Below are 25,172 nucleotides of genomic sequence, written 5' to 3'. Positions count from 1 at the left end.
CTACAAATACAGCTTAGTTTATAAAAAAGAAGTCACAAATTTGGTATCGTTATAACTTTAGTGCACATACGATGCCCCCCCACCCCCACGGTCAAAAGTTCCCCGCGGCTGGCACGGCATGCCCCACTCAGCCGAGGGCTGGTGGGGACGGGTGGCACGGTGACCGCTCCCTGCTCCCATGGCACCTTCCTGCATCGGCGCTTTGGTCCTGCCCTGACTGTGCCAAGGACACCTCTGCTCCCCGCGCCAGCCTTCCTCCCACCTCGCCATTCCCCTCTGTCCCTTCGGCCTCCTCTTCCTCGGCATCCGCCCCACAGCTCCTGCCCATGCCAGGGCCAGGCTCACCACTGCCTGCTCCCCCTTCCACCCCCAACCTTACAGATCCATCTCCTGGCCCTTCCACTCCCTTCTATGCCCACCGTGTCCCTGGACCGGCCACCACGGCCACCCTCCCCCGAGCCCTGCCGAGGTCCGGGGGTCCGGCTGCCCCCCTGGTGCCAGACCCACCATGCCCCACAGCATCCCCTGAGCATGCAGCCCCCCGGTCCCCTGGGAGCCCCAACCCCGCGCCGCTGCACCCCTCACCCAGGCAGCTCCCTGGGCACCCAGGACAAGCACGCCCCAGGAAAATCCCTTCCCTTCCAGCAGGATTTTCCCAGAACCCCCCAGCCCGCCGGCGGGTGCTGCCACAGCCCGGCTACGTGGCAAGGCCCAACGTGCCCCGCTCCCTCCAGGCACCGTCCCCGTGTCCCCCGGGGATGCTCTCAGTGACGGCAGCACCGCGGTCCCCCAGCACCCGCGGGGCCGGGCTGCGCTCCCGGAGCCGCTCAGTCCACGGGGAACTCGCAGGGGTTCTGGCGCGTGCGCTGGGCCCCCTCGTAGATGCGCTGGAAGTCCCTGTACCGGGGCGCGCAGCTCAGCCAGGCCTCCCCGAAATGCAGCCACCCCGTGAACAGGAAAGTGCCGGGGCCTGGCTTGACCCCGCAGCGCAGCGGGGTGCGGATGCTGCCCACCGGCCGCCCCGCCCGCCCGCCCGCCTGGAAGAGCGGGAATTTCTGGCGGTGGATGCGCGTGGCGCTCACCCCGATGATGGATTCCTGCAGCTCTGCGTCGTTGGAGACGCTCCGGATGCTGCCGCGGATCACTGCGGAGGGAAGGCAGGGAGGGGTGTCAGCATGGCTCTGTCCCTAGCCCCATTCCCATCCACATCCCTGTTCTTGTCCCCATCCCTGTCTCCATCCCCATCTCCATCATTGTCCCCATCCCCATTCCCATCACCATTCCCACTCTCATCTCCATTTCCAGCCCCATCCCCATTCCTATCCCCATTCCCATTTCCAGTCCCTGTCCCCATCTGCATTCTCATCCCCATCCTTATCCCCATCTCTATTCTTGTCTCATTCCCACTCCCCTTCCTGTTCCCATCCCCATCTCCATCCCAATCCTCATCTTCATCTCCGTCTCCATTCCCATCCCGACCTCTAACCCTGTTCCAATGCCCATCCCCATTCCCATTCCTATCCCTATCCCTATCCCTGTCTCCATTCTTGTCTCATTCCCACTCCCATTCCTGTTTCCATCCCCATCATCTCCATCTCCATCCCCATCCCCATCCCCGTCTCCATTCTTGTCTCATTCCCACTCCTATTCCTGTTTCCATCCCCATCCCCATCATCTCCATCTCCATCCCCATCCCCATTCCCACTCCCATTCCCAGTCTCATTCCCATTCCCATTCCCACTTCCATTCCCATCCCCATCCCCATCCCCATTCCCACTCCCATTCCCATTCCCATCCCATCCCATCCCAATCCCCATTCCCACTCCCATCCCCATTCCGATTCCCATGCCCATCCCCATTCCCACTCCCATTCCCATCCCATCCCATCCCATCCCATCCCATCCCAATCCCCATTCCCACTCCCATCCCCATTCCCATGCCCATCCCCATTGCCATTCCGATTCCCACTCCCATTCCCATCCCCATCCCCATCCCCGTTCCCTTTCCCTTTCCCTTTCCCATCTCCATCTCCATCTCCATCCCCATCCCCATTCCCATTCCCATTCCCATTCCCCATCCCATAGCAGCGCTCTGTGCAGCCCAGCCCAGCCCAGCCCAGCCCAGCCTGGACAGGTGTCCCAGTGCCCGTCCCCCCTTCTTCGAGCCCCAGGGGCTGCACTCACCAAAGTCACTAGTGCAAATGGCCATCAGGATCTCGGTGTCATTGCACGGCCGGCACGCGCCTGCGAGGCCAAGCACAGCTTGTCACCACCCAGGGGGACAACACCCCGATCCAGCCCCTCCTCACCCCTTCCGGCACGGGAAGGGGAAACTGAGGCAGGGCGAGGCGCTCACCTTCCGCGCTGAGGCTGGCGGCGGGCAGCGCCGGGCGGGCCAGCCAGTCCCCCCGCAGCTCGTAGCGGAAGGCGGCGATGCGGCGGCTGATGTCGGGGTGCGGGGTGGCCTGCAGGAACAGAGCCACCTTCTCCTGGGGCAGCCAGCTGAAGCAGCGGGCGCGGGGCCGGGGGGCTTCCGGCAGCAGCAGCTCCAGCACCCCCTCCCTCTCCAGGTAGAGCTGAGCCCCCCGGAAGGTCCCGGTGGGTTTGATGCAGGCGGTGACGTGCGGGGAGCTCCCGCCCTTGACGGCGGCGCTGGTGGGGGGCAGGCGGGGGGCCAGGCGGAGGCGAAGGGCCCCCGTGGGGTACAGCCATTCCAGCGAGCCCTCGGCACAGTGCAGGGACAGCTGCTCCACGCTGCCAGCTTCCTGTGACAGCCCGCTGTGGGGCACGGCACCGTGTCAGCCGGGACCCCCCAGGTGACAGGGACCCCCGCAGCCCACGTGTCCCCCAGCACAGCAGCACCCTGCACTCCCAAGCAGCCCCTCCACAGAAGTGTGCAGGATGGCCACAGGCAGGAACAGCACCAAACCCTCAATGACTTGGGCTTGGGATTCAACCACATCATTTCGGGGTGCTTGTGTCCCCCAGCACCTTTTGGGAGGGGCTGAGGAGGGGGCACAGCAGCACAGCCCCCTTCACATCCAGTGTGGGCTCCCAAACCACCCCCAGAGTGCCCACAACTCTGGGGTCACCCGTTCCCACTTTGGGGATCCCCAGTGGATGCTGGGGTCCCACTCTCGCGTGGGATGCCTGGAGCCACTCCTCTCCCGCGGCGTTGTGGGGGGTGGCGGGGGACACGCTGGGACGCCAGCCTGGGGGGAGCGGGGACAGTCGGGGGGCTGCTTTGTCCCTGACAGGATGCTGGGGGCTTCGTGGTCCCCATGTCCCCCCACGCGGGGCAGCCCCTCCTGGCGGGCCCCGGCTCTTTGTTCGGACTCCGGCGCCTTCGGGCGATGCTTCGGGCCCTGCCGGGGGCTGGGGGTCCCGCTGGCCACGGGGATGGGTTTCACGGGTGGGGGGGCTCAGGGAAGGGGTCCCGGAGAGGCGGGGAGCCCCACGGGGAGACCAGCATCCCTCAAAGCGGGGGGGAGCCGCACCCAGGAGTGAGGAAACTGAGGCAGGCGCAGGTTCCCAGCGTCCCACCCGTGACCCTCCCCACGGATGAGGGAGGGGGGGTCAGCCCTGAGGATGGATGGGGGGGGAGGGGAGAGAGCAGACTCCCCCTCCCCCCCCGAACCTGCCTGGGCGGCGGGAGCTCCCCGGGGGGCTGCGATCCGGGGACCCGCCTGTGCCACCCCCGCCCCGCCCGGCGCGCTGCCCCCGGGGCCGCTGTTACCGCTGCCGGTGTTGTTCCCGGTGCCGCTGTTCCCGGTGCCTACCTGCCCCTCCAGCTGCACTGGTCCGCCGCGCCGCCGCCGATGGCCGCCCCCAGCCCGGCCAGGCACAGCGCCCGCAGCGCCCACATGGCCGCGCCCGCGGCGGCCCCGGGCGGCCCGGCCCGGCCCGGCCCTGCCCGCACCGCTGCCCGCACCGGGGCCGGGGCGCCGGGGACGGGGGAGTGCGGCCACCACCCCGCGTCGCGCCCCGAACTTTCCGCCAATGGCGGCGGCGGGGCGGGCACGGGACCCGCCCCCAAGACCCCCTCCCCACCGCCGGGGGCACCGGCACCCGCGGCAGCGGCATCCCCGGAGCCCCCCGGGGCTTCTCCGCACCCGCCGGCACGGGGGGACACCGGGCGGGGACGTGGCCGAGCCAGGGGACAGGAGCCGGCGCAGGGCTGGGGTACCCCAGGTTACAGATCCGTCCCCCCGCGAGTGCACCCTGAGTTCTGTACGGCCACGGCCGGGCACAGCCGCGGCTACAGCACCCCGGTCTGGGAACACCCCAACTGTGCACACCCCAGGCTATAGACACCCCGACTGTGCACACCCCAACTGTGCACACCCCAGGCTATAGACACCCCAACTGTGCACACCCCAGGCTATAGACACCCCGACTGTGCACACCCCAACTGTGCACACCCCAGGCTATAGACACCCCAACTGTGCACACCCCAGGTTATAGACACTCCAGGCTATAGACACCCCAACTGTGCACACCCCAACTGTGCACACCCCAGGCTATAGACACCCCAACTGTGCACACCCCAACTGTGCACACCCCAGGCTATAGACACCCCAACTGTGCACACCCCAACTGTGCACACCCCAGGCTATAGACACTCTAGGCCAGGTACAGCCCAACTTTGCACAACCCCAGGCTACAGGCATAGGCCAGGCTATGAACACCCCAGACTGCACCTCTCTGGTTTATGCACCCCCCAGAACTGTGCACCCCAAGACCTGCACACACCCCAGGCCAGGTACACCCCAGGATATGCACACCCACAGTTATGTACATATACAGATATGTACACACCCAAGCTATCCATGCGTGAGGCTACAGGCACCCCACGCTGGGTACACCCCAATCTATGCCCTGGTGTACGTATACCCCCTCCCCAGAGCCGTGTACCCCAAGAGTTACACACACCCCAGCCCTGAGTTACACACACCACGGGTCACCTGCACCCCGAGTTCTGCACCCCAGGCTCTATACACCCCAATCTATGTGCACCCCAACCCACACACACCCCAACCCACATATCCCCCAGCTCTATACATCCCAACCCATGCACACCCCTGGTTTACACCCCTCAGAAACGTGTACCCCAAAAGTTACATACTCCTCCAACCTCCCCATACCCCGCCCCCCCCCCCCCCCCCACCACAAGCAGCAGCATCTCCCTCCTCACGGAGACAGTTTTCCAACCAGGGGGAGCCCAGGCACGTGGCACCGGGCCTGACACGGGGGTCAGGCACATCCGAACCCCCAGTTCCCCCCTTCCAAACCTCGGGATTTCTTCCCAGCCCCTCCCTTCCAGCCGCTATTGTGCCACCACTACAGACCCCACCATTAATTAAGTTTCCATCCAGTGACAGCCCGCCAAAATGTTTGAAATAAACACGGAACAATTGGGATGGGATGATACAGGCCGGGAACAAAGTCCCCGGCCAGAGGGTGGAGCGGAATGGAAATGAGGGATTGTAAATTGGGATGGTGGGAAGAAAGAGGGGAAGGGGGGAAGGGGAGGGGGGAGGCAGGCGGGGAGACGAGGATTCACAGCCCTCCGGCCATGAAATGATGCTGAAAGAAGTCATGCTGCTGGAATCCGTGGAAAATGAGGGGCCGGAGGGGCTGTGGGTTAAGGTGGAGCGGGTCGGGATGTCGGGGTGTCGGGGGCTGGGGGGGGGTCGGGTGGAGGTGGGCGGCTCTCTGCCCGCTGGCCCTCGTGCTGAGCCCAGCAGTTGCCATGTGGGGTTTGCCAGAGGGTGGCTGGGTCGAGGGTCTGGCTGTGCCCCGGAGGGTCACAGTGACCCCGGCACAGGGGGGAAACGGTCCCAGGGCCGACCCGGTGACACCGCGGGGAAGTGGAACCGGCTGGGCTCGGAGCTGGGCAGGGAATCCACCCAGGAACCCCACGGATGGCTTTGGCCGGGTGCCCAGGGGCAAGGTGGCACCAGAGGCAGGGTGGCACCAGGCACTGGTGTCCCCACGCCAGGACCTCTCCGCACCGAGGCCGATCCCCCGCCCAGTGCGGTGCTCAGCACCCTCCGGGGATGTTCTCTTGGGACACCGCAGGTGCAGGGAGGTGGGACATGGTGCCACCATCCCCGCAGGCACAGGGCGGTGTCTGCCCTAATGTCAGCACCCCGGCGTGAGTCTGCACCTCGACCCCCTCCACAGCCCCCGACCCACCTTAACTGCGTGTTACTGGAGAAACCTTGGCACCAGCTGGACCAAACCACCGTGGCCACCAACCCTGGCTTCCCTCCCTCCACACGATATGGGGCACCCCCGCAGTCGGGGCATGGCCATCGAGGGGACCAGGAGCCCCTTCGGAGCAGCTCCCGGAGCTGGGGCTGAGCCGGGACCGGGCACAGCTCCCGCAGCACCCCGCAATTGTCTCAGCCCCCCGGACCAGCCCATGGGGCTGAGCACCTCTGGGCACCCACCGAGAAGCCACCCGTGCCGGGAGCTCGGTCTGGTGGCCGTCCCCTGACTGTGTCCCCAGCCTCGCTGTGTCCCCTGACCACCCCCTCCTTGTCCCCGGCTGGCGCTGGGGGTTGTCCCCGAGGGACTGGGAAGGAGTGGGGGGGTCCGAGTCCCGGCCGCCCCCGGGAGCTCCCCGAAACCGCCGGCCCCTGCTGCGGGTCCGGAGCCGCTCCGGGCTCCCGCTTGGCCCCGGACCCCTCGGGCCGCTCCGGGATGCTCGGGCTCGCAGTGCCCTCTGGTGACCGCGGGCACAGCGGCCGGGAACCGCCACCCCCGGGCGAGGGGACCTCGGGGGGCTCGGCTGGGGCGGGGGAAAACCACGTCCCGCAGAGAAGCAGAACTTCGGCTCCTCCAACGGGACCTTGGAAGAGCACCCGGTGCCACCCCTGCCCTGGGCAGGGACACCTCCCACCGGGCCGGGCTGCTCCGGCCCCATGGGGCACCCACAGCTCCTCCAGCTCCTCACCACCTCCCCCACAACGCGTTTCTTCCTTTTATCCAATTTAAACGCACCCTCTTCCAGCTGAAAACTTTTCCCCCTTCTTCTGTCTCTACAGTTCCTGGTGAAAGCCTCTCTCCATCGCTCTTCCAAGATCCCTTAAGTATCACAAGGATGCCAGAAGGGTTTCTTCAGGCTGGATGGCCCCAGCTCTCCCAGCCTTTCCTCACAAGAGAGGTTCTTCCAGACCCCTGACCATCTCCATGTCCCCTCTAGATCTGCTCTGACTCATCCAGGACTGCTCTTCCCCAGACCCATCTGCCACTCACGGAGCAGCTCCATGGCAGGAGGGACCATGGCTGCTTCCTTTGGGTTTTGATGATCCCATCTCTTCCTGCTGGGTCACCCCAAGGTTTCTTCTTTCCTGGGCAGGCCTCCCCCCCTCCATCCTGGAGTCTCTGGAAGGTCCCTGGGGCATCCACACTGCCCACAAAATGTCCCTGTGGGGTGGCTCTGGGCACCCTCCACCCTATGCTGTGGGTGGGTGATGCTCCAGGCTAGGCTGTGCCCAGGGGCAAAAACCCTTCGGGAAAGGCAAAAGGGGGATTTGGGCCAGGAGCTGGAACCTTGGAGGGCTGCTCAGAGGCTGGAGGTCCCCAGCCTGTCCCCATCCAGCTCCCCATCCCCCAGGCTGCGTGGGGAGCTCTCCCGCCCAGCCGAGCACCCGAAGGAGCTGCGGCTGTGGGAGGCACCCACCTTGTCTTTAAAAAATAGCTCAGGAGCCTCAGCTCAGCTCCCAGCCCATCCCCGGGGACATGCAGGGATAACCCGAGCTCCTCTCCATGGCACCCAGCGGGTTCTGTCCCCTCTCAGTGTCCCCTCTCATCCAGACCCCCAGCCCGGTGTCCCTGAGAGTGGGAATGTGCCCTGGAAGGGCTTGGGGAGCTCAGGGAGCCTGTCAGGAGGGGATCCATGGGTGAGGGTCCCCAAGGCAGGGCAAGGGTCCCCATGGCAAGGTGGGGGTCCCCAAAGCAAAGATGGGGTCCACATGTTGAAGCAGGGATCCGCATGGCAAGGAGGGGGTCCACATCGAAAGGAGGGGGTCCACACGGCAAGGTGGAAGTCCCACAGCAAGGTGGGGTCCCCATGGCAAGGTGGGGTCCCCATGGCAAGGTGGAGGTCCGCACTAGTGGGAGAAGGTTCCCATGAAAGGATGAGGCTCCCAGCAGCTGGAAGGGAGTCCTCATGGCTGGCTGAGAGTCCCCACAATAAGATGAGGGTCCCCAGAGTGAGAAGAGGGACTAATGGTCACTGCAGCAGTGTGACCATCCCCACGGCTGTGTGAGGGTCCCCATGTCCTCACCCACCCTCACCTGCACGTGGCCTGGATGGGGGGAACATAGAGGAGAATCAGATCCTTGGTGGGGAAGAGCTCTGAACCCTGGGGTCAGCACAAAAGGGGCCAAGCCCCGGGGGTCCCCGTGGGCTGTGCCAGCGTGGTGACCCCAGGCTGGAGAGACCCCGCCTGCTCCCCCCTGCTCCCCCCTGGTCCCCCCACTGCTGCCGCGCAGCCGGGCCCCACGCGTGCATCCTGCGGGGCGGCGAATGGAGCTGCCTATTGATTCGCAGCCCGGGCTAAAAATAACTTTCAACTCTTCATCCCGAGCTGTGAAAAATCCCCCATTGCTAGGCGACGGGTTACCGGGAGACAGCGGCGCTAGGCGACGGCGGTTGCTGCGGCGACGGCCCCCCCGCCCGGCGCACTGCGGTCCAGCTCGGCCACCGCTGCTCCGGCCGGACCGGGGATGCTCCAGCTGCACCGGGGAGGCTCGGCCCAGGGTCTCGTCGCCGTGGGGACGGTCTGGGTGTGAGCTCCAGCATCCCCGGGGCGCTGGGATGGGAGGGGAGCAGCGGGCTGCGGGAGCCATGCCACTTGGCTCTCGGCCGCTGGTCTGGCCGGACTGTGGGGACATCGGCCACCACCCTCCTGGCGCTCAGGAGGGACAGTCTCCATCGAGGGGGGGGGTCAGGAGGCTTGTGATGGTGACCCGTGGCTGCAGGGTGAAGTGGGGTGACCGGTTCCCCATGTCAGGCACTCCAGGGTGTGGGTACCCCCTGGACCAGTGACACCCCAGCTGTGTCCCCTTCCCCAGGGACACATACATACACGGAGTCTCTCTCCCCTTGCCCAGGGACTCCTCATGTTGAAGGAGTTTTCAGCCTTCTTGGCATGAAAATATCCCCAGGACATGGGGCTATCACAACTTGTCCACTCTGAGGCCTGGAGGCAGCCGGGGTTAGTGACAATGGGCTTGTGCCAGCCAGGATCAAGAGGACAACAGGGACTGTCCAGGGCCCCACTGCCTCCCAGTGCCTGCCAGCCCCAGTGGCACCTGGCCTTCTCTGGGTGCAGAGTGTGTCCCCAAGAGCTGGGCCATTACCCCTGCTCCCAGGCTGCTGCTGGGTGGCAATTCCCCTGGAACACCTCCTTGGGGACCAAGCACCATGGGGGGACAGGGCACTGCTGGGGGGACAAGGAGCTGCGGGGGGAAGGACCTCAGGCAATGGGGAAAACACACGGCACCTGGATGGGGCCAAGGATCCACACATCCCTGCAGTCACTGTCTCCTCCAGCAGCTTCTCCTGCACTTGTCACCCACTGGGCAGGGTGTGAGTGTGAGTGCGAGTGTGAGTGTGAGTGTGAGTGTGTGCACAGTCTCCTCCCCCAAACCCCCTCCCGGCTGCCAGTGAGAAACCCAACCTGCCTTATAAATAATGGAAGCAGGAGCCAGGCGCCGGATCCAGGCAGCTCCCTCAGCCTCCCCAGGGCCAGCTGGGCGCAGCAGCCGAGCTGGACCTGCTGCTCACATGGGGCCATTCCAGGGGAAGGCAGAGGGGATGGGGTTAAACGTGGCAGCTGAGCAGTTCCCTTCATTTCGGGGAGCAGTGGTGAAGCTGGGTCCAAACTGGGCGTGCTGGGTGGGTGCTGAGCTGGCGGTGCTGGGAAATGGGGGACAGCAGTGGGACAACCCCCAGCAGGTCCCAGTGCCAGGCGTGGCTTGGGCAGGTGAATCCCCCCAGCGTGCAGGCACAGCGGCCTGTCCTGGGTGCCTGCTGCACCCCGGGGTGCTGGCACGGGGTCGAGTGTCACCGCTGTGCCTCAGGGGCTGTCAGCAGAGCCTGAGGCAGCTGCCGGGGTGAGCAGGGTCTGCAGCAGGATCTGCACCAGGATCTCCAGCCTGCCATGCCCTGGTGGGGAGAGAGCCAGAGCAAGCATCCATCTGTCCATCCAGCCTTCCATCCACCCCTCCGTTCAGCCTTCCAACCCTCCCTCCTTCCATTTCTCCGTCCACCCCATCCCTCCATCCCTCTCTCAATCCCTCCATCCACCCTTCCATCCTTCCATTTCTTCCTCCACCCCTCCATCCCTTCATCTCACCATTCTTCCCTCCATTTCTTCATTCCTCCATCCTCTCCAACCCCTCCATCCTCATCTCTCCATTCTTCTCTCCATCCCTCCACCACTCCATTCATCCTTCCATCCCTCCATTTCTCCCTCCAGCCCACCCTGCATCTCTCCATTCTTCCCTCCATTTCTCCATCCCTCCCTCGATCCTTCCATCTCTCCATCCCCCCTCATCCTTCCATCCCCCCCTCCATCCCCCATCCTTCCACCCCTGCATTCCCCCACCCACCACCCCTCTCTCCCTGCACACCCAGCTGCCAGCCCAGCCCTGCCCGTACCCCCCCTCATCATTCCCCGTGTCCCGCACCCTCACCTCGCCTCTCCCGGTGCCGATGCCGGTGCCTTCCCACCGCGCTCCATTATCGCTGCCGGTGACCGTGTCCCTTTAACAGGCTCCGCTGGTGACACGCGTGTGCGTGTGTGCAAACGCGCGTGTGCGTGTGCTCCCAGCTCCCTGGGCTGGCTGGCAGGAGGGACCCCCCTTCTCCATCCCCCCGGATCCGGATCCGGCCCCATTCCCCCCCTCCACTCCCCGCTTATTTTTCCTGTTGTTTCGCGGGATTGGGGCGGGGGCCGGGCGGGATCCGGCCCCTTTGCCAACGGAGATTTTGGGGGGGATTATTCGCCGTTTTCTGCCTGGTGGGATTTTTTGCTGCAACCGAAAGAAGACGGGCACAAGGCATGGCATGAGCTTCGGGAGACAGGGCTGGAGGTAAGAGCCGCTCGGGAAAACCCTTTACCACACAAAGCCGGTGCCGGGGTCGGTGCCGATGCCGGGGTCGGTGGCGGTGCCTGTTCTGCCAGTACCGGTACCGGCACCGGCACCGGCACCGCAGCCACCCCCAGCCGCATCCCCCATCATGGAGCCGCGTTATATAACGGCGGCGGAGCCGGCCCGGCCCCGGGGCTCCCGGTCCGGTGGCCCCCCCTCCGCCCCCGCCTCCCGGTAGCTCAGCAGAGGATGGTGGTCGGTGTGACCCTCCCCCGCCCCAGTGATGCTGCCCCCTCCGCCCCCCCGGTTTGGGGAGGGGGGCTGCGGGGGGGGTGAGGTGATATGTTGTGTCCCCCCCCAGCGTGGCCGGGCATCACCGGGTGGGTAACGGGCAGGGGAAAGAGGGGATCAGGTGGATCCCGCGGCATGCAGGGCTGCTTTGGGATCGGGGTGTAAGGGGACATCGCTGTAAGGACAGGGTCGCCCCGGTGTGGGGTTGATGTTTGCCCCCTTCCACCTCTGCTGCCAGCCTCTTGTCCTCCCTGGTGGCACCATTGGCATCCTCGAGGCTGCACCCAAACATCCAAACACCCCAAAACCTCGGCGTGTTTTTCCGTGGATGCAGGGTGACACGAGCCAAGGGATGGGGGGACAGGGGCAGCCTGCCCCATTCCCAGAGCCCAGGAGATGGAGGAAGGGGAAGGCCCTGGCTGGGATGGGGCCGAGGGGGCTGAGCCCCACAGCAGGGTCCAGCAGAGCCCAGCGTGGGGCCATGCATCTGCCATCAGTCCAGGAGGGGGACAAGGAGTTTGTTCTGGTGGGGCAGGGGATGGGATCAGTGTGTGGGGTTGGGGACCAGGCAGACTCGACCCCATGGAATGGCTGGGGCTGAGCACGGCTGGGGGAAACTGAGGCACAGGGTTCTGGCAGCAACCAGCTCGAGAACCCCAAGATCTTGGCCATGTGGGGGTCCAGGGGTGCCATGGGGCACTGGGCTGAGGTGGCTCTGCCTCTTGGGCATCTGCCGGTGCTGCTGGGACATGGCAGTGCCTGGGCAGGGAAGGCCGGAGCGTGGCAGTCGCTGCAGCAGGGATGCTCCTGGCAGACCCTCTCCATGCCCACCCTCTGGCCAGGGTCCGGGGGGTCTCGGGACCCCTCCACAGCACCCTGAGGGGCCCTGCACGCAGCAGGCTGGGAGCAGTGGGCACAGAGCGAGCGCCATGCCGTGCTGGCGTCTCCCCTCCTCTGGAAGCTGGGTGCTGATTTCACTCCAGCTACCAGGAAGAGGGAGGGAGGTGGCTTTGGAGTGGGGAGGACTCACTCAACCATCCATTTTTAATGAGCTAGATATCTATTTTTCCCCGAGCTGGCTTCCCCCACATCGATCCCTTTGCCCGCTCCCCTCCCTGTGCCAGCGGCTTCATGGCAGTGGCGAGCAGTGGGATGAGCATCCCTGGCACTGGGACCCTCACACCTCCCTAAATCCTGCTCCTGGGGAAGGAGTGACCCTCACTTGGGCCAGGGTAAGGTGAGAGTGGGGACAGGGTTCCCTTGTCCCCTCCGGTGGGGTCACAGCCGTGTTGACTATCCCATGGGGATGTGGCCATGCTCCAGACAGAAGGACAACTGGAGTGGGAGCACTTTGAGTTTGGAGGTTGGATCCTGCCCCTCTGCCCTGCAGATTTAAGCTGTGCCTGGCTCAGACTCGGGCAGCTCCGTGGCAAAGCCACATCGGCCTGCCTGTAGCTCAGGCTCCCCATCTCCAATCTCCTATTGCTCCCCAGCAGTGCCTGTGCAGAACGAGCAGCACCCAGAGAGTGGAAAGGGGATTTGGGAGGCGAGTGGGTGCTGATGGTGTGGGAGGGAGCAGGATTGGGTGCGCGGGCAAGCAGAGCTCCTTTGGCAGCATCCCACCCCCTCCCAACCTCTGCCCACCAGCCACGGGGACCAGCCACGTGTGCTGGGTGCTCCAGGGCTGCTGGCTCACGGGAGGAGCTCAGGGGTGAAGAGGAGAGGGTTTGGGGAGGGCACAGTTCAGCAGAGGCTGTTTCTCCAGGGTTTCTCCCTGCTGGAGGGATGATCTGTGCCCAGCTCTTGGACAGGGGAAGCAGGAGGCCAGTGCTGGGAGCAGGATCAGGACGGTGCCTTGGCTTTCAGGAGGTATCTGATGGATTTTGGAGCCCGTGCTGGCATTTAGCACCCACAGCCCACTGCATTGAGGGGTGCCATGGCTGGGCACTGCCTGCCCTGCTGTCCCACCAGCCTCGTGCCAATGGCCCCTGCTTGACCCCAATCCCAGCTCCCAGCCAGACCCCCGAGCCCAGGGGCAAAGGGGCATCAGTGCTTGTGTGGCTGTTGCCATGTCTGGAGGGACAGAGGGGTTTGGGGACACAAGTCCCAGCAGCACCTGAGGAGCACATCCATATCCTGGGCTTGGAGACAGCTCTCCTGGCTCCTCATGGGATCTTGCATTTCACCCCTTCCTGGGCCCAGGAGGGGCAGAGGGAAGGGCTGTGACACACTGGGAGCTGTCACTGGGCTCTGGCTGGGCTTGGAGCAAGAGGAGGCCAGGCCAGGCAGGATCCAGCACGTGAGGAGCTGCTCCCTCTTCTCCTTGCCTTGGTCAGTGGAGAGCAGGGAGAAGCTTGGCTTGAGCATGAACATCCTTCCATGGTGTGAGAGTCAAGATCTCCAGAGCAGACTGGAGCAGAGGGGACCGGGGGTCCAGCTCTGCCTTGAATCTGCCCCTCCCATGCTCCTTTTGGGTGGGGGATCCCTCCCAAGTGGACAAGGGGCTGCCTGGGATAAGGAGAGAGGCCAGAATTTGCTGTCTCTGGGAGACTCGGGGTTTAGCAGAGAAGGTGAAAGCTGCTGCAGGATGGGCTTGGTGGTCAGAGGAAGCCCTGCTGCGAGGAAGTTTTGCTTGGCCAGGCTGGGGGCTGGAGCTCTGCCTCCCCCCGACAACTCCCCCATGCTGAGGGCTGGGGGGGACAGGAGCTGCACCTCCCAGTGCCCCTGGACAGGAGCTGTTCCCTCAGCAAAGCCCAGAGTGGTGGGGATCCGAGCAGAGCTTGGTGTTGGCACCTCAGCCAGCTTTTCCCAGCTCCCTGGGCATGGGGCCGACCCTGCAAAGCCTGAGCCTGACTTTTGGGAAGACTGTGGGACCTGGGAGAGAGCAGTGCTGGGGGTCCCTATCGTGAGAGCTCCGCTGCTTGGCCATGAGCTGCAAGACCCAGCGATGGATCCACCAGCCCGGCTGGCACTGAGAGCAGCAGCCCCCAGCAGTGGCACCCAAACCTCTGATTTTCCCAGCCCTTCCTAAGCCTCTTTGTCCACTGCAAGGTGGGATGAGCTCTTTGGCATCGTTGGGAGCCAGCAAGGGAGAGGGAAAGCTGCTCTCAGCCCTTTGGTCTACCCAGGAGCTCTCAGGGCAGCCTCAGGAGGGAGTTTCCCAGCTCCCATCACACAAACAGCAGCTCTCCAGGGCCAGCTGGAGAGGCAAGGCCCTTCCCTACTGTGAATTCCTGGATTGTGCAGCAAGGAAAAGGTATCACTGAGTTTGGAGCTACGCTCTGAGCCTGTCTCCCAGCTCACCTGTGTGAGTGCCGAGCCCGGGAGCACAAACCCACCTGCGCACATACACACAGGTACAGCACCTCCCTACCCAAACACAGCCACGGCCCCTCCATCTCCGGGGAAGCCAGTGGCTCTTCCAGGGTCTTTAGAGGCTCCTCTGCATTGCCGGGGTGATCCAAGCCCTCTGAAGAGACCCAGCCTCGGGGCTCGGTGGTCGCACAGCCCCGACTCACAGCACGGGCAGCGTTCTGACCCCGTGGGATCAGAGCAGGGGGCAGCTGCGCACCGCGGAGCTCTGCGGCGGGATGTCTTTATCACCGCCATGTGCTCTGCGCGGCAGGTTCAGCCCCCCCCAGGCCAGAGCCTGCCTGGCCTCGCTGCTGCCCGGGGCCATCGCGCAGAGCCGAGGGAGCCTCAGGAAGCTCATCCCCTCAGGAGTGCTGGACAAAAGCCTCGGCTGCGTGCTCCGCCACAGCACTCCGTGTCGGGTGTGTTTTCTCCGCCTGTAGAGCAACTTGATTTGCTGCATTAGTAAAAATAGACGGGCTAATGAATTCAGCTGATGCAACCCTGGGCGCGCGTGCCCGCGCCGGCTCCGGCTGTGCGTGTGCGAGTGTGAGCGTGTGTGAGCCACGGGGCTTGTGCCAGGGCGTCCCCCCGCTCGCAGGCTCCGGCGGGGAGTCCGTGTGTGTTTACACATCCCTGTGTGCGTGTGCGTGTGTGTGCAGCAGCCGTGAGCCATGGCTGCTCGCTGCCGCACAGCTCTGCCGCCCGAGCCGAGCAGCGGCTGCACGGAAATCCTTTCGCAGCAGCTTTGGGTCCTGGCAGGGAGATAACAAGGCTCCGAGCCGGCCTGGGGGGGCAGCAGCAGGGACCTGGTGGGGTGATAGCAGGGTCTCACGGGGAGTTCGTGGGGTAGTCGCGGATTCTCTCAGGGATCTGGTGGGGCAATAGCAGATCTTCCCAGGAGCCTGCTGGGTGATACTAGGATCTCCTACAAGGATCTGTTGGAGCAGTGCTGGATCTTCACAGGGACCTGGCGGGTGATGTAGGTTCCCTCAGAAGGAAGGGGGCAGTGGTGGACCCTGCCCGGGGCCCGGCAGCGCCGGACGCTCGCGGGGACGCGGGCGCGGTGTCCCTGCGCGGTGCCGCTGTCCGCGGTGCTGAGCGGAGCCGCTGGCCGCGGTGCTGACCGGCACGGGCCGCTGGCCGCGGTGCTGACCCCAGCAGCACCGGGCTCCCGGCGGCTCCCGGGGGCTCCCAAGCCGGTCAGTCCGGGGTCTCCCGTGGCCTCCGGTCCGGCTGACACGGAGCTCTCGGTGGGCTCCAAGCCCGGCTGTCCCAGAGCTCAGCCCTGACCGTGGCTGCAGCAGGATTGCCAGTCTGATCCAGGAGCCAGGGATCTCCCAGCCAGTGCCACGCAGGGAGGCACTAACAGGGTGGCTGCTCGTCTCTTACAGCCCTCATCCCTCTTCACTACCACGTGGGGATAGTAAACTCTCCAACAGGTTGGACAAGCTCTGTCTTCCTGACAGTTTGCATCCTGTTCATCCCAGCATCCCCATTGTCTGGGCAATGTTTGTGGTGACAGGCTCTCAGACCCCGGCTTTCTTCTCTCTCCCTGCGTCAAATCCGCCCCCTGCCACTGCATCATCACTTACTGCGGGTGACGAACCCCTCCTGAACGAGTGACTTCTCTGGCAGTGACGTATCCTGTGGAATGTGCGCCCTGGAGTGGATTCAGGAGACTGAAGGACTTTGACCTTTGCTTTTGTCAGGTTTTCTCCCGCTGGATTGGGAGCTGGCACTCCACTGCTGGGAGATGCTTCTCCATGAGAGAGCAAAGGGGGGCTCTTATAGAGGGGGGCTGCAAATCTGGGCCCTCCCTTCCTGTGGGATCCCAGAGCCAGGATGGCTGTACCAAGCACTGAACAATCCTGATGATGATGTGCTTGGCCCAGTCATGCAATCTGCAAACAGTGAGATGACAGGGAGGAGGGAAAAGGATGAATCTCTGCTTTCCTGCTGCTTTGGAGTGGCCAAAAAGCATATGGAGGTGTTCACGGAGCTGCTGGAACATCGGACAGGGTCTGTGCTGACACCTCCAAGGCAGACAGCTTTGTGTTTGCCTGTCCATCCACTGTCTCTGGGCTGGGAGGGTCTGGGGAGGCACAGGGCGCGCTCTGGGTGTCCTTGCACTCAGAGACCTCGAGGGGCTGTGGGAGGTGCACTTTGGACATCAGAGCAACGTGGCCTCAGTCCTGGGCTGCGGGAGCTGCGGGGCTGCCTGGCTGCAGGCTGGGGCTTTCCTGTGGCACAGGAGGGCAGATCCCAGCACTGCCCCTTGGTGCCTGAGACGGCGGCTACTGGACCCACTCCCCTCCCCAGCCCACCTTGTCCACACTGGGGTCTTTCCCCAAGAACAGTTCTGTGCCTGGGAGTGGTAGGAACCCCCAAATTATTGCCTGCTCATTTCCCCAGAGAGAAATGCCTGCCTGGTTTCCCCCCACCACTGCCCAGATCCTCCTGTGCCCAGAGGCTCGAATCTCTGTCCGTCTTTCTATGTGAAGTGACTTCCCAGCTCACTCAAGGCTGGGGGTTTCTGTGCTCTAGACAGGCAGCCTGAACGCTCTGGGCGGGGGGACCTGGCTCAGCTTTCCAAGGCAGGAGTGGGAAAGCTGCTGGACCCACTCAGCCCCCGCTGAGCTCGGCCCCAGGGACCAGCTGAGGTCTGAGCTGCTTGGATCCGTTGCCAAAACCTCCTGCTGGCTGCGTGTGAGTCCGGCGACTTGTCAGCATCTGTCTCCTCCTGTGACTGTCCCCTTGGGCTCCCGAGGCCCGGGGCTGCCCCTCTGCCACCACCTGCCCTCTCCCTGCGGGCAACCAGCGTGCCCAGCTCGGGCTCGGTACCGGAGCAACAGCCTCTCCGCGCCACCTGGTAGTTATCTGTTTGGATTTGTGCTCTGTGGCTGTGTGAGACACCCCCGTGCACGTTCTGTTTACTTCCCTAATTGCTGCCAAGCACCGAGCCGCTGGTTTTAAGTTTCTCTCCTCTCCCCACTCCCCTTCTCGTGCTTTCAAGCGAGTTTAACACATGTCCAAGCATCGGCGGCCCAGCTCCGCTGTCGGGCAGCGTGAGCGGAGGCAGCAGCGGCTTCATCCAAGCCGGGAGCGGCGCCAGACTGTCTGCACAGGGCTGGGCTCGTCCCCGGAGGCTGCATCTCGCCGGGACGCTGCCACCGAGCCGGGCTGTCTGCTGGCACCTCCGCTCGCACCACGGGAGAGGCTGCGGCAGCTCCCACCAGCCCCGTCCCACGGCCCCGCTGTGCCGGGAATGGTGTCCTCGGGACATGCCACGTGCCGTGCATCCCGTGGGGTTTTCCAGCTGTGCCACTGGCGTCTGACTGCACTTCTGAGCTCTTTTCTGGGTGGCTGCTCCCTCCCTGGCTGCTCCAGGAGAGCTGGATGAGGCCAGGGATGCGGTGAGGGTGGAAGGGATGGGCTGGGGGCAGCAGGGGATGTAGGCTGCATTCTGCTTCCAGGCTGCATGGAGCACCCCTGGGGACCACGGAGCTTGGCCATGAGCAGGGTGCTCCTCCCTTGGTGCCCCTCCATTGGGGCTTGACTTTCTCCTTCCCAAATCAAGCAGCTATAATAATTCCCTTGCTTTAATCTTGGGTCCGGGAGGAGCTGGCAGGGAAGAAGGTCCTCAGCTCCCATCACTGATGGACGGATGGATGTGCCATCCACATCCTGGGGCTTCAGGGCCAGGTCCCTGTCCCCTGCTCCATGCACTGGAAGCTGCATTCCCGTGCTTCAGCTCCTCGTGCCCCCAGGGGTTGCCAGGATCAGATTTTTGGCAGGGTTTGGCATGGCCCTGGCACACAGGGTGTGGGCAGGGCAGGCAGCAGTTGGGCAGGGCCCTGCGCCAGGTCCCGGCTGTGGCAGGGGGAGGGGGCTGAGCCCCCATTAATAATTCACCTCCATATTTATAGAGGGAAATGGGTTGAATAATGGATGGCGGGTGTGGTGGGGCCGCTGGGAAGCCGGCCTTGCTGCCACTGCAATATTTGTTGGCCTGCTTTGCTGGGTGCTGCCCGCCTGCCTTGAGGCTCCACGAGGATCAGCGACGCTCCGGCTGGCACAGGCTCGCTGCTGAGTGCCTGGCTGCTCTGCTCTGCTCCTCTGCCTCCTCTCCCCTCCATAAAAATGCACTTGGGGCTGGAGCCCCTCTGCTCTGGAGCCAGGCTGGAAGAGCTGGGGGTGTTCACCTGGAGAGGAGAAAGCTCCAGGGACACCTCAGAGCCCCTTGCAGGGCCTAAAGGGGCTCCAGGAGAGCTGCAGAGGGACTTTGGATAAGGGCCTGGAAGTGACAGGCCAAGGGGGAATGGCTTCCCACTGCCAGGGGGCGGGGCTGGATGGGATATTGGGAAGGAATTGTTGCCTGGGAGGGTGGGCAGGCCCCGGCACAGGGTGCCCAGAGCAGCTGTGGCTGCCCCTGGATCCCTGGCAGTGTCCAAGGCCAGGCTGGAACAGCCTGGGACAGTGGAAGGTGTCCCTGCCATAGCAGGGGATGGAATGAGATGAGCATTGAGGTCCCTTCCAATCCAAACCATTCTGGATCCTTCTCTGTCTTCCATTGGCCATGCTGGATTCTAGGCTCAGAGAAGGATGTGAACATCCAAGGACAAATCCCTATCTGTCCCTCATCACAGGGGGACACCAGGGCCATGCAGCTTCTAGGAGGACCCTGCTCTGTGTCCCAGACACGTCCCCTCTGTGGCTGTGTCCAGCAGCCCTGCACCACCTGGTCCCATGTGCCACCCTACTCAGGGACCCCCAGGATCTCCCCCCTCACTGGTACCACCACCTCCCCCAGCCATGGCCACCCTCCCTAGCAGAGCCACATCCCCTCATCCGCCACCCCTGTGTTACAGAGAGATCTGTGGAAGATGTCGAACCCGAGAAACGGCGACACCAAGCCCCCATGTTTGCCCCGCAATGGACTGGTGAAGATCCCCACGCAACCCAACGGCCTCGGCTCCGCCAGCATCACCAAAGGCACCCCCGCCGTGAAAAACCGCCTGTGCCAGCCTTCCTCCGTGCCTGCCATCCTCAGCCCGGCCTTAGCCCACCGCAGCGACCTGCCCATCCCCAGCCTGGCCTCCCCGCTCTCCTTGGCCACTCTGGCCAGCGTCTCCTCCCCTCCCGGCGCTTCCTTGGTGGGACTGAACGCGAGCGAAGGCTCGGAGCAGCCCTCTCCGGAGCGGCTGCCGGGCTCGCCTTCAGAAAGGCAGCTGGCGGTGGACGAGAAGATCCTCAACCGCTTGTTCTGGTACTTTTCGGCGTGCGAGAAGTGCGTGCTGGCGCAGGTGTGCAAGGCATGGCGGCGGGTGCTCTACCAGCCCAAGTTCTGGGTGGGCTTGACGCCCGTCCTGCACACCAAAGAGCTCTACAACATCCTGCCCGGTGGAGAGAAGGAGTTCGTCAGCCTGCAGGGCTTCGCTGTCCGCGGCTTCGACGGCTTCTGCCTCGTGGGCGTCTCCGACCTGGACATTTGTGAGTTCATTGACAACTACCCCCTCTCCAAGAAGGGGGTCAAGTCCATGAGCCTTAAGAGGTCAACCATCACAGATGCGGGGTTGGAGGTAGGTGACCATGCTGAAGTGACCGGGGTGGCTGAGATGTGCTGCTGGCGGGTCAGTCCTGGTGGCCTTGGGGACACGCATGCGGGCAGAGCTTTCACGGGTGGCAGGGAAGGAGCAGGCAGGTGGCACGGCCATCCCGCAGTGCTGGCAGCACCGGGGGCCCTGCCTGCGGTCTGGGCAGTGGGATGGGTGCATCAGGGAGTCAGGAGGCGGTCAGGGGCTTCGTCCCTGCTGCATGTGGGTGCTGCCAGGAAGGCAGAGCCAGGTGAGGCGGCTGTGCTGCTGGGCGGTGGATGTGGCAGTGGGTGACAAGCAGGGCTCTGGGAACGGGACATTCCCACTTGGCTGGCTGCTCCCCAGCAAGGGGGTTACCCAAGCAAGGGGCTGAGGGTCAGATAGAAATGGGACAATTCAGGGGGCTAGGCAAGGTCCCCACCCAGACCCTTGCCCTGTGCCATGGCCAGACACAGCATCAGCTGCTCCATGGGCACATCTCACCCGAGCAGTTCCTGTGCTGGGAGCGGGCGTCAATCCCGACCCTGCCAACAGCACCTGGTACAGTGCTGGGGCTGCACCTGGGGGTCCCTGCCTGTCCCCTCCCATTCCCCACTGATGCTGGCGTGTCCTAAATTGAGTGCTGAACCCATGCCAGGGAGGTCCCAGGGAGAAGACTTGACCCAAGCCAGACCGGGAGCAGTGGGAAGAGCCATGGGGGGCTCAGAGGGAGCCGGGGCAGGGACACAGGGATGCATAAGGGTGGCTGGCAGTGCCCAGCACGGCCTGACCCCCTGCCCCTCGGCAGGTGATGCTGGAGCAGATGCAGGGCGTGGTGCGGCTGGAGCTGTCGGGCTGCAACGACTTCACGGAGGCCGGGCTGTGGTCCAGCCTCAACGCCCGCATCACGGCGCTGAGCGTCAGCGACTGCATCAACGTGGCCGACGACGCCATCGCCGCCATCTCACAGCTCCTGCCCAACCTCACCGAGCTCAACCTGCAAGCCTACCACGTGACGGACACGGCGCTCGCCTACTTCACCGCCAAGCAGGGCTACACCACCCACACCCTGCGCCTCAACTCCTGCTGGGAGATCACCAACCACGGCGTGGTCAACATGGTCCACAGCCTGCCCAACCTGAGCGTCCTCAGCCTCTCGGGCTGCTCCAAGGTGACGGATGATGGCGTGGAGCTGGTGGCCGAGAACCTGCGGAAGCTGCGCAGCCTTGACCTGTCCTGGTGCCCTCGCATCACCGACATGGCCCTGGAGTACATCGCCTGTGACCTGCACAAGCTGGAGGAGCTGGTGCTCGACAGGTAAAGGGCTGTGCTAAGCCATGCTGTGCCATGCCATGCCATGCCATGTTGAGCCATGCCGGGCCATGCCATGCCATGCTAAGCTATGCCAAGCCATGCCAAGTCATGCCATACCATGCTGAGCCATGCCATGCCATGCCATGCCATGCCAGGCCATGCTGAGCCGTGCTGTGCCACATCATCCCATGACAAACCATGCCGTGCCAAGCCGTGCCATGCTGAGCCACGCTGGAAGCTGAGGGTGCAGCATGGGAGCCATGGTTTGGGGACACCCATGGGTGACCAGCTGGCCCTGACACCCTGTGTCCCGGCAGGTGCGTGCGGATCACCGACACCGGCCTCAGCTACCTGTCCACCATGTCATCCCTGCGGAGCCTCTACCTGCGCTGGTGCTGCCAGGTAGGTGTGGAACTGTGCCCGTCCTGGCTCGGCACGGCAGAGAGGGCATGGTGGCACCTCCCTGGGGATGAGCCATGAGCTCAGGGTGGGCTCCCGGGGCTGGCTGGAGACCCCAAGACTCGGTGCTAGGAAGCAGACAGCTCCTGTGAGCTCAGCAGGACTCAGCCCTGGCACCCTGACCCTGTGTCTTGCCCCAGCACCAGTATCCCCAGACCCAGTGCCCTGCTCCAGCATCCTGCTGCAGCCCCAGGCTGCCTGCCCTGGCCTCCCTGCTCCCTGTCCCACAGCCCAGACCCAGTACCCAGCCCTGCACCCCAAATCCTGCCCCAGCATCCTGCTACAACATCCCACATCCTGCTCAGGCTCCCTTCCCCAGCACCCAGCTCCCTGCACCCTGTCCCATCACAGCTCCCTGCCCCAGCACCCAGAGCCAGCACACTGCCCCAGCATCCTGCACCCTGCTTCAGGTTCCCAGCCCTGGCACCCAGTTCCCAGCAGCGCTGTGAGCCCTGGTGCTGTGGTTGTCCCCACTGTCCCCCCTCATCCCCACCCCAATTTCTTTTCCAGGTGCAGGATTTTGGCCTGAAGCACCTCCTGGGCATGGGCAGCCTGCGCCTCCTCTCCCTGGCCGGTGAGACCCTCACCCTGCTACCGGGGACCAGAGACATGGGACCCCATGGGGCTGGGGAGGCAGAGGGCATGGGGACAGAGAGCCCTGGGGACAGCCTGGGGACAGCCAGCATCCCCCAAGCCAGCAGGCAGCTGCATCCAGCCCAGCTTGTGGGGAAGGAGCCACAGCTGGGCTCTTGGGGTGTTGTAGGTTTTGGGGTGGTAGTGTTTTGGGAGCTCTGTTTTGGGGATTCAGGTTTTTTGAGGTGTTGGTTTTTGAGGGCACTCTTTTTTGGGGTGGGTTTTTTGGGGGATTTTAGGCTGACATTCTTGGGGTGCAACTGTTTTGGGTGTTGTTTTTCGGGGTGTTGGTGTTTTGGAGCACTGTTCTTTGGCATGCTGGTTTTTCTGGGTTCTGGTGGGATTTTTTGGGTGCTAACTTTGAGGGTTTTGGTATTTTGGGGTGCTGGTGCTTTAGGGTGCTGGTTTTTGTGTGCGTTTTTAAGTGCTGGATTTTTTGGATGCTGATATTTTGGGTGATTTCGTTGGAGTGTTGGGGTTTTGGGGTACATTTTTTTTTAGCATGCTGGTTTTTTTGGGTTCTGTCTTTTAGGTGCAGCGAGTTTTGAGGTGCTGGGTTTTGAGGTGCTTTTCTTTTGGGTGTGGGTGTGCTTGTGGTGCTGGGATTTTGAGGTCCTGATCCTTCAGAGTGCAGTTTGGGGGTCTTTTGGCGTTTTGGAACGCTGGTGTCTTTGAGACGCTATTTTTTGGGATGCTGTTTTTTGGGATGCTATTTTTTGGGGGCGCTGGTGTTCTGGGCTGACACCCTATCTCCCTGCAGGCTGCCCCTTGCTGACCACCACGGGGCTTTCGGGGCTAGTGCAGCTGCAGGAGCTGGAGGAGCTGGAACTCACCAACTGCCCCGGGGCCACCCCGGAGCTCTTCAAGTACTTCTCCCAGCACCTCCCGTGCTGCATGGTGATCGAGTAGCGCCGGACCCGGCCGCCCGCTCCCGCGCCCACCCCGGCCGCCATCGCCCACCCCATCTCCCTCCGGCTGCTGGGGGATTCGAGAGACGCTCCCGATTCCAACCGAGCCCGGACATCCCCCGCATCGACGCCCCCGAGGGACGCGGGGCTCCGGGGGGAGATGGGGGAAGGCGTCGCCCCCGGCCGGAGCCCCCCCGGCTACCATGTAAATTCCCCCCCTCCGCCGCCGCCATCGCCCGTGCTCCTCCCGGTGTCCTGCCAATCCCTTCCGGACAGACGAACGGACATCATGGAAGCCCAAATTGGGAAGGCGACGCTGTGTGCCCCCCCCTCCCCCCCGGCCGCATCCTGCTTCCCCCGCCCCGGGGCCGAGCGGGCGCACGGCCCCGCCACCAAGGATGCTCCTGGAGACCAAAGGATGCTCCCAGGGATGGGCGAGAGGAGGATGCTTATATTTGGGTGGCGGCGGAGGCTGGATGGGTCCCCTCAGGCCCCCGCAGGGGGTCACCGAGCTCAACCCCCCCCGCCCCGTGCTGCGTGTCCCCTCCAGCCCCCCCAGCCCTGCCTTTGGGGCACTTTCTCCCGGTGAATAGGATGTCCCTCTCCGCCCGCCCGCCGCCCTCGCATGCTCGCTTGCTTCAGTCTCGTGCTACGGCAGGTTTCGGGGTACCCGGGGGCACGGTGACAAGTGACAGCCCCCACTGAGCCCCTCCACGCGGCTTCGCCCCGGCCGGATCCTGCCCCGGCAGCCGGGCTCTCCTGGCGAGCACCCCCCCCGCCGTCGCCCTGGGGACCCCACTGCACCCCGTGGGGCCGTGGGGGCGATGCCAACGCCGAGGAGCGACCCATCCGTCTGGGATGGGACATCCCGGGGGACCAGGGCCACGTCTGAGCCACCACGGTGACACCGGCAGCACAGAGAGACGACAGGAGGTGGCACCTAGGACACACTGCCACCGCCACCGCTCTTCCAGCTGAAAAGCCATCGCCCCGATGCCAGCGGCAAGCGGGGACCGGGGGGACCCCTGGGCTGAGTCGAGATGGGACCGAGCCGGCTCGGGGCTGGGGTGCCCACGGGGACCCAGCGCGGGAGGGGCTCGGTGGCCGCGCCCGGGGCATTGCCCGCCGCCACACCAGCCCTGGGAGAAGTGTGGGCATGGATATGGCCATGGACATGGGCACGGACACGGGATGGGCACGGACACGGACACGGACACGCTTTCGGTTTGTTTTGCCTTTGTACCGGCCGGGAAGGAACTGCTGCACCAACCGCCGCCTCCTCTCCCTCCTTTGTCCGAAACGCCCCTTTCTGACCCCAAATTGCCACAAAGATCCTCGTGGCCCTGGAAGGGGGTTTGGGAATCCCCGGGGCTGCGGGACAGGGTGGTACTGCTGGGGCTCGGAGCACCCTGGCACGGGGGTGGGGAGCTGCCTGCACCCCCAAACCCACCAGGGTCCCTGGGCACGGAGGCCAGGCAGGACAGTGGCACACAGAGTGTCCCTGCAGGTGACAGCAGCAGTTATGGGGT

At 64.3% G+C, this 25,172-nt stretch overlaps 2 protein-coding genes and 1 long non-coding RNA gene across 3 annotated transcripts; 1 reads left to right on the top strand and 2 right to left on the bottom strand.

The window, feature by feature from the left end:
• On the bottom strand, positions 1–3,864 carry METRN (meteorin, glial cell differentiation regulator). Its single transcript, XM_032125950.1, has 4 exons — positions 3,779–3,864; positions 2,356–2,777; positions 2,184–2,243; positions 1–1,144 (listed from the first exon to the last, which is right to left on the bottom strand). Exons 1-4 carry the CDS (start codon positions 3,862–3,864, stop codon positions 828–830), a joined length of 885 nt encoding a protein of 294 aa, XP_031981841.1. The 3' UTR covers positions 1–827.
• A 1,027-nt stretch (positions 3,865–4,891) lies between these two features.
• On the bottom strand, positions 4,892–10,875 carry LOC116451952. Its single transcript, XR_004243370.1, has 2 exons — positions 10,713–10,875; positions 4,892–10,182 (listed from the first exon to the last, which is right to left on the bottom strand). It is a non-coding gene; the product is annotated as an uncharacterized LOC116451952 (long non-coding RNA).
• FBXL16 (F-box and leucine rich repeat protein 16) lies at positions 10,852–24,913 on the top strand. Its single transcript, XM_032125934.1, has 6 exons — positions 10,852–11,111; positions 19,625–20,335; positions 21,138–21,646; positions 21,961–22,045; positions 22,613–22,676; positions 23,496–24,913. The coding sequence occupies exons 2-6, from the start codon at positions 19,640–19,642 to the stop codon at positions 23,642–23,644; spliced, it is 1,503 nt and encodes a 500-aa protein (XP_031981825.1). The 5' UTR covers positions 10,852–11,111; positions 19,625–19,639; the 3' UTR covers positions 23,645–24,913.
• The last annotated feature ends 259 nt before the right edge of the window (positions 24,914–25,172 follow it).

The sequence above is a fragment of the Corvus moneduloides genome, chromosome 16 (genome assembly GCF_009650955.1).
Source record: "Corvus moneduloides isolate bCorMon1 chromosome 16, bCorMon1.pri, whole genome shotgun sequence".
NCBI classification, from domain to species: Eukaryota; Metazoa; Chordata; class Aves; order Passeriformes; family Corvidae; genus Corvus; species Corvus moneduloides.
This window is presented reverse-complemented; position numbering and strand designations above follow the sequence as displayed.